Source organism: Hermetia illucens, chromosome 2, assembly GCF_905115235.1.
Source record: "Hermetia illucens chromosome 2, iHerIll2.2.curated.20191125, whole genome shotgun sequence".
NCBI classification, from domain to species: domain Eukaryota; kingdom Metazoa; phylum Arthropoda; class Insecta; order Diptera; family Stratiomyidae; genus Hermetia; species Hermetia illucens.
Window position 1 is genome coordinate 26,521,176 of NC_051850.1, and position 8,248 is coordinate 26,529,423.

The following is an 8,248-nucleotide window of genomic DNA, read 5'->3' on the forward strand; positions in this document are numbered from 1 at the left end:
ACGAGCAGCATACTTTAGCTACCTTTGCGGATGGGAGCATTCAGAAACATGAGTACTAAAGCCATCGGGAGGGTTCTAGTTTGAATGGGATTGGAAGGATGTTTTACGTAATGGATAGTATCCAGGCTAAGAATCAGAATAATCTCGAATTCTAAATACCCAAGGATCGGCACTTTCCCACAAAGTAAAGTTTCTGGGCACGATTCAGAATCCTCAGTTAAATTGTAGACTAAAGATAGAACTGAGGGTGAAGAGGGCTTAGAAGAGAATCTGGGGAAAGGTTATTAACAACTGGAACACATAAATTGTATAATCGAAAGTAAGAAGATAATGGTTCTGTTTTAAATATTAAATTTATTCTCAAGTAGTACAAAATCAATAATCATTCTGGCGAGAATAATGACTACTAGAACTATACGAAATTCAAATTTCGAAAATAACAACCAAAACATATATTCATCATTATCCTTGATTTGACAACTGAAAATCTTTTTGTGAAAACATGTAAACATATAATTTCTTTACTACATATCTCATCGCCTCTAACAAAATAATTGTTTTCATATAACTAATTGTAATCTTAACATTACTATCTTATTCACATAACACATACCTTACAAAGTAACCTTATTGTACGTACAATCACTCTAAATGTGACAAATCGTCCAGCTCGGGAGGTCCCACTTGCTCCACAGATGAAGTATTGCAATAAACTGTCGATGCTGAGCCCTGGAAAAGATAAAATATTTTTGATTGGTTTTACCGTTGTGTGAATTACATTATTCCCTTAGTTTAACAGAAAGCCAACATAGCTACAAAGAACGAATGAGCACAGAGTAGTGGCCAGTAATGCGCCTATCTGCCAGCTGAAGCAGAAGGAAATTTAACTCCATTAAGTAATCAGAAGGAGTCAAAAAAGACAGAGAAATTACGCGTGTATTTCCGTGGGGTGCTCCGAACCAAACGAACAGAAAAGTAAGCACACATTTGTCAGAGCCCCTGCCAATTTGGCCTTATAAATTCCCTGTCGAGGAGCTGAACAAAGCAGCGATAAAGTTACGTTGATATTAGGTAAACGCGCTTCATTGTGGCACCATCGATTATTATTATTAAACTTAGAGACACCATTTGAATGGCTTATAATGAACATAGCATTGGGTCAGAGTATACTAAATCTACGTGAACTAATTGGTTTCAAATTTTGGCACTGTACTTAACAGAGAAACAAATTCTAAAAGATCGCCTCTGTTCAACTATATCATAACGATCACATACCTGTAACGATGTGCTGTGTTGGAATTTGATAGGATTGCTTCCGTTTTGTTGCAACCCTGAAGACATTTGCGACTGTTGTAGTCCTGCGGAAATGGAGAAATAAAATAAATAACTCATTATCTCCTATTTACTCCAAATCGAGCTGAATTTGAACGAAAAAAAACTATTAGCTAACTCACCTGACTGTGGAGTAGATGGTCTTTGTGTAACTATGACATATTTCTGTTGCTGGCCTGGTTGATTTTGAGTCTGTGACACCTGCCTTTGAATTTGAGGGCTGATTGTTTGCGCGGAACTGAAAAATTCACTTTGTTTAAAGTGAGTTTAAGGAGTTTCCTATAAAATTTTGTATGTCTTACATGGAGCCTGCTCTGGATGATATGAGTGGACCTTGATTTCGATTTAAAGTTGAAGCAGTGGCAGCAGCAGCTATAGGCGCATTAACAATGGTAACAGCTGAGTTATTAGAAATGCTATTGATGCTTGTAGATGGAATAACTTGCGGGGCATTGCGTGCTTTCACTACAGCTTGATGTAAAGTTGGACCCAGAAAACCATAATCGCGTCTGGAAAGTATAAGATAGACGTGTTAGTTGACCAAAATTCTAAATGCTTTTTCAAAAATATCTAAAAGTTTACTTTGTGTGCAAAAGTTATGTTTGAAAAAATCTAAAAAGCCTTTAGCCGGTTAATAATTGGTTGCATAGAATAAAAGAAGTCAATTCGAAATTAACGACCCGTGCAAAAGATTGGAGTGGCGGTTTCAGCTATGTGCAGCCAATGTGAGGAGGGGGAGAAGACGGCCCTGCACTTTTTATGCAGCTGCCCTGCCTACTCACATCGCAGACGAAGACACCTTTGTAAGGTTTTCTTCAATGAAGAATCTGCACACTCTCTGCCTCTCGAGAATGTTCTCAGATTCGCTAAAGCCTGCGAACGCCGTAGGCGGGAAGTCATTGAATAGGCGATTTACGGGGATCGTACAATGGGCCTGAATGCTCAGAGCTGCGACTCCCCCAAGTAAAGTAAACTAAACGACATGTGGACTCCATATACCTGACGATAATAGATTGGATAAAAATTGGTCACTCGAAACTTGTAATTTCTCTGATGTGATCTTAGACCAAAAAAAAATAAAAGCTTCAAAAAATAGTTATTCCTTCAACGCTTTGCCGAGTTGCCTCAATATCGTTTATGACGTTTCAAGCCATTAAAGGACCAGCCAGAGATTTCTGCTCTTCGAAGACTAGATCTGCTGGTATTTATTGGTGAGATGTTTGTTAGTATCAACTTCAATAATAAGCTGAATTTCCTACATAAATATATAATGCGCAGAAAATGAAGATGCAGCGTAGCGTAGATAACCTCCATAAAATTCCCCTATGGGGGCAACCACAAATAACCACGCCAAGAACACATGCCCAGGAATTCTTCTAAGTAAATTCGTCTGCCTCCTCGCCACCTAAGAGCAGCGGGTCAGGCTCCACAATGGTAGGACCAGAGCCAGCATCTGGCGTCAGAATGTCCACTATCTTGTTTGCTCTGAAGCGCGAGGTTGCAGCCACGCACGCAGGCGAATGGAGAAATCCGAACTGCTGCCGGCAGGCCAAAATCTTTGCAAAAGGACCCGAGGTCTTTAGAGCAGCATTTTTACTACCCCTCTTAAGAATGAATGGATATGAAACTCCATTTAGCAGAGCACGGTTCTTTAAACTATCTCATAGAAAAAAAAAACAGAGGAAATAATCAGATAATGAAACGTTTCTGCACCTTATATGTAGCTCCCTGGCTTCCTTAGACCTCAAACAAAGTTATTTTGGTAAGGATTTCTTCAACGAAAAATTAACGCGCTCTGAAAGATGTTTTCAATACAGTGGAGTCAAATTAAACTGCAACTTTAGAAGTTTGGCCCGCACGCGCCCGCGGTTGGAAGCAGAACGTAGGAAGTTCGCTTGGCGGCCTCGTGCCGGGTCGCCAGCGGCGGTGTCGGCTGTACAGTGCTTCCCCGGAGACGAATTCACCATCGGCAATGCAGTCGTGGTGCATGCCTGCGATGTGCCGCCATATCGCTCTGCCCCCAGCTGAAAACGCTCGGGCTCATCGGAGGAACCCGGGACGTGATTCCGCAAATGAGGTCACCGGGCAACTCTGACGATTCACTAGCGCTTGTTTAGAGTGCTCCCGATTCGGCGAATGCCTTCAGCCTCGACATGAAGACCCATTTGGACTCCTCCGAACGCCGAGCTTGAAGGAGTGCTCCCGTTGCTCCAGAACTTTAAAGGGGCCCTTTAATGGTGGGTGCAGCGGCCTCCGAGGAGTGTCGACCCTAATGAGGACTTGTGAACATGTCTCGAGGTCCCTGGAGGTGTCCACCTCCGACGTTTCGAAATTGCATCATCGAGCAGGCGCAGCATGCTGGAGTCGCTTAACCCTTCTCTAATATCCAATACAATGATCGCAGATTCTTCACGTACACCATCTCCGCGGGGCTGGTAGTGCGAAGGCCGAGCAGGACGAAAGGCAACGACCGCGGCCACGACGGTTCGTCGCGAGCCATTAAGGCGGCTTTTAGTGTTCGGTGCCAACGTTCCAGCATCCAATTTGGCTGCGGATGGCTCCGATAAAAATTCAAATTCAAATGTATTCCCTAGTCCGTGATGATTACGGCTGGTACACCAAAGCGCGGGATCCATTCTCAACAGAGGGACTCGGCGCATGATTGTGCCACAGTGTCAGTCAGAGATATTGCTTTAGCCCACCACGTAAACCTGTCGATGATTGTGAGGCAATACTTGTGTCCGCGCGAGTCTCGCAAATAATCAATAATGTCAAAGTAGATGGTGTGGAAGCACTTGGTCGGCCGAGGGAATACGCCTAATTCCTTTTTTACGTGCTTGCTTATTTTACATTTCTAGCACGCGATGGACTGTTTGGCTCAAGAATTGACGTCCTTGTTCATAGGTGGCTAGAAGTATTTTCCAGTGACTAACTGGTTCGTCGTCCTGGTGCCTGGATGCGCAAGATCGTGTACAGCGTGAAAAACTTCCTTGCGAAAATCGGTCGGAATAAATGGTCTAGGTCCCTTGTCTGAGGTCTCGCAGGGCAAGTAGAAGTTTGCGCTGAAGATAGGAAACTCCTTGAACTTGTATTTGGAGTTTGCCCTCAGGCTTTGAAGCTCTGTGTCGTAATCGAGACTCCAAGATTCGAGACAAAACGTCCGCAACGATGTTGTATTTTACAAACACGTGTTGAATGTCGGAAGTAAACTGGCTGATGAAGCTCAATTACCAAAGTTGACGAGGAGACACTTTGTCGGGTTTTTGTTTATGCGCGAAAGTAAGGGACTTGTGGTCCGTGAACACGGTGAACGGCCTACCCTCAAGGGAGAAACGAAAGTGTTTAATGAAGAGGTAAGCGGCGAGTAGCTCATGATCGTAGGCGTTGATGAAGAGCAGCACCTACTGCTGTGTCTGACGCATCGACGGATGCAACTAGGGGTGCATCTGGTCGAGGAAAATTTCAGTAGTGTAGTATCAACAAGCTGTTCTTTGACCATTTCAAACGCCCCAGTAGACCACGCAGCCTCGCCGGAGTCTTTGGTTTTGAGCCCAGACAAGTAAACGTTGAGGATCGCTTGGTGATGAGCAGTCTTGTGCAAAAAATGACTATAGAAGTTTAAGATGCCCAAGAACCTTCGCAGATTGTTCGCCGTGGTTTCAACCTTGTCTAAGTTTGGCTGAATTCCGTCAGCGGTAATCATGTGGCCCAGAAATTTCACCTGCTTATGTAGGAGTTTACAGTTTTCAACGTTGAGAACGAGATTGGCCTCAAGAAGACGTTGAAAATTCACTCGAGATGGTCCAAATGCTCAGATTTGGAAGAAGAGGCGACCAAAACATCATCCATGTAAACGAAACAGAAGTTTAAGTTTCATAGGACAGAGTGGAAGAATCTCAGAAAAATCTCCACAGCGTTGCACAAGCCGAATGTCATTCGGGTGAACTCGAAGAGTCCGAAAGGTGTACAGATAGCCAGATAGTTTTCGACATGTCTTCGGGCGCAACAGGGATTTGGTGATACGCCTTGGACAGATCCAAGGTTGCGAAAATACGGCAATTTGTCAGTGAATGCGCGAAATCACAGATGAGTGGAATATGATACCGTTTGGAATTGTCTGAGCATTCAGACCCCTAAGATCTCCATTCGCCGCTTGGCTTAGGGACCAAATGGAGTGGAGACGACCAACAGCTATTGGAAGGTTTGCAAATACCCTGTTTCATGAGATCGTCACACTCTTTCCTTACAACAGCTAGCTTCAGTGGACGCACTTTTGAGAAGATCGGGGAGCCGGTAGTGTTCAAGTGATGCTGCACATCGTGCTTAAAAGGTTGGGAGAAATTACTTTCAGTAGTGATGCTGCGATATTTGCGCAAATGCGATGTTTGGCAAGGTCCTCGAAAACAATGGAAAGTGTCTTTTGCGCAGGTGGAAATTTTTCCTGACGACTTGAAAGAGTTTGCGGGGCTATTAAGGCTTTGTTCTACAAGTCCACCAATAGTCCATAGTGACACAGGAAGTCTGCCCCTAAAATGGGAGTGCTAATGTCTGCCAAAACGAACCGTCACGAAAATGTTCGATACAGTCCGAGAGTCACGTCCACCTACCTGTAGCCGTAAGTGCGAATGGGAAAGGAATTGTGTTTGGACGGAGTACGTGGAGAACCGATACCTCAGCGACCGTGTCGACCAGAAATCAACGCCTGCTCAGAAGGTTCAAAATTGTAAGGTGACGTGGTACTGCGCTTCGGTAGCAGTCGTCGAGGCACCCATGCGTAGGTGGTTCGAATCAGAATTAAGTTCGCTTGCTTGCCTCGTGCCAGGCCGCCAGCCGCGTCTAGGGCAGCACAGTGTGTCGGCGGAGGTGAATTCACTACCGGCAATGCAGTCGTGGTTCATGCCTCCTCTAAACTAAACTAAGTAGAAATAGGTCCAAAAGGCTCGCACGTTAACCCACGTCATCTAATATTAAATATGATCCACTAATTGCCGCAAGTTAAACGATTCCCAAAAGACCCGACATGCTTATCCACAAACCTAATAAGAAAACAACTTCGGGGCCATTTGCACAAACGACAGAAGAGCTTCAGACAGAACTATCCTTCATTCTCCGAAACTTAAATTATCTAAACTTACTTGTACTCCTCCACAATATCCGGTGGATTCCTTATCGTTTTCAACACGGGCGCACAGCATTTTTGCAACATCGCTCGTATATGACCCGCAGCAATTTTGTCCGTATTACTTAGCGCCGTCCCTTGAAGGTGGGACTCGATCCGATCCGAAATCGATTTCAGCCTCGGAATGATAAACACTTTGATGACTTCACTGCCCAGCTCGGAAAGGCCGGCTATGGCACCGTAGAGGGAAGATAGTGGTGTTTTTTCGTTTTGTAGGGCTGTGCTGAATATTCTGTGGAAGTTCCAGACAAAACTTAGTTTTTTGCATTTGAATGGGGAAAAGAATGTATTGAATGGGCGCGACCCTTACCTTGTGACTCTTGTTTGCAGATTGTTCGTAGACGTATTGAAATTCTTGCATATTTGCCACATGAGACGTGCAGCAAAGTCTCGCAGGGCCCAATGGTTGTCGAGTTCTGGACGCATGCAAAGTTGCTTTGACACGATACAAGTGGAAACTGATGGAATGAGTTCGTGGAGCTGAAAATTTTCAAGTAGGCTGGATTAGGAGCTTTCAAACTTGCTTTATCTTACTTACATATTTTTCCAAGTACAAAGCGGGGTTGTCCAGGAGCGCCTTCACCATTCGCATCAAATAGATCAAAAGCGCGAGATTGTTTTGCACGACGTTCACCTTCACACCTTCCGCGATAAAAGTGCACATTCTTGGCAGCATTTCGTGCAGACCCGGATCGGTAGCCAGTGACTGGAAGTTGAAAAGTGTAACAATTGGAAAAAATTAGAAATCCCAATTTGGGCTACCTGCAGTGCTTCGCCCCTTCGCGGCTCGTCCGACCCTACGCACGCTTCCGTGATTTCCTTGTAGTACAACTGTTGCTCGACGGAAAGTTCGTGTGTCGCCAACTGTTTCACATGAACCGTTTCCACATTCTTCAATTTGTGGAGCTTTCCGGTCGCCGGTTTGCCGGCCGTATCCTTAGTCATTCCTTGTTCGAGTTTCACGACTGGATTGACAGAGTCCAGAGCTTGTGACTCCTTCGACAGAGGTGGCGGGTTTTCGGGCACTGTGGGTTGAATGCCATCTACACAAAGCCAATGAGCACGTAGCGTAACTTCTAAAGGGATCTTCGGAGGTGCTCCTTGGATGATTTCACTCAAATCAATTTCCTTCTCTTCAATAAAGTGCAGTTCGCGGCCACCACCAGATGCGAATCGGAATGGGATGAAGTCGTTTGAGGTGAAACCGTACTGGGGTTCGATATTACGGACCTTAAGCGCTGCATCGATATCAGCAATATTTAGTTTTGAACGTTTCGCGTGATGCATGAATTTAGCAGCGTCTTGGACAATTTTCTTTAGTTTATATGAGACATCCTCGGCTAGTTCTTTGGCTCCATCATCTGGTAAGGATCCAACGCCAATGCTCTCAGCTATCACTTTTATCGATTCTGCAGATAGTGTTGTACCGTATAACATGTCAGGATCACCCATAGCTATGAGTTTTTTATTGGAATTAGCAAAATAAAATGCACAACTAGCCCGACCGGCAGACCACCATCCACACGATACTTGCAACTGTCAAAAGTTGACAGGCGTCCTCAGAAAAATTCAAAACAAATATACAGCAATGCCAGATGTGCAGAACATTTACACTTCTTCTATTGGACGCTTCAAGTCGCTGTAAGCGCTAAATAATCAATTGAAGTGAAGATACTTTGAAATTTTGCCTAGAAATTTGTTATTTCAAATAAAAAATAGAATAATGTAGTTTAAAAC

At 44.3% G+C, this 8,248-nt stretch overlaps 1 protein-coding gene across 2 annotated transcripts; it reads right to left on the bottom strand.

The window, feature by feature from the left end:
• Positions 1-337: 337 nt before the first annotated feature.
• Positions 338-8,064, bottom strand: LOC119649895 (transcription initiation factor TFIID subunit 6). 2 transcript variants are annotated; one of them, XM_038052288.1, is made up of 8 exons: positions 7,274-8,064; positions 7,050-7,217; positions 6,822-6,991; positions 6,468-6,743; positions 1,635-1,841; positions 1,455-1,570; positions 1,276-1,358; positions 338-729 (listed from the first exon to the last, which is right to left on the bottom strand). In XM_038052288.1, the coding sequence occupies exons 1-8, from the start codon at positions 7,961-7,963 to the stop codon at positions 643-645; spliced, it is 1,797 nt and encodes a 598-aa protein (XP_037908216.1). In that variant the 5' UTR covers positions 7,964-8,064; the 3' UTR covers positions 338-642. The 2 variants fall into 2 exon arrangements, with proteins under 2 accessions (XP_037908216.1, XP_037908215.1); XM_038052287.1 differs by having other exon boundaries at positions 1,455-1,582.
• Positions 8,065-8,248: the final 184 nt, after the last annotated feature.

Bases quoted from the DNA above. Each gene is read 5' to 3' on its own strand.
- LOC119649895 (XM_038052287.1), bottom strand. From the start codon at position 7,963: ATGGGTGATCCTGACATGTTATACGGTACAACACTATCTGCAGAATCG. The intron at 6,992-7,049 runs GTAAGTAAGATA...GAAAATTTTCAG, and splicing joins CTTTGTACTTGGAAAAATAT to CTCCACGAACTCATTCCATC. The intron at 1,359-1,454 runs GTGAGTTAGCTA...CCATTTCCGCAG, and splicing joins ACCATCTACTCCACAGTCAG to GACTACAACAGTCGCAAATG.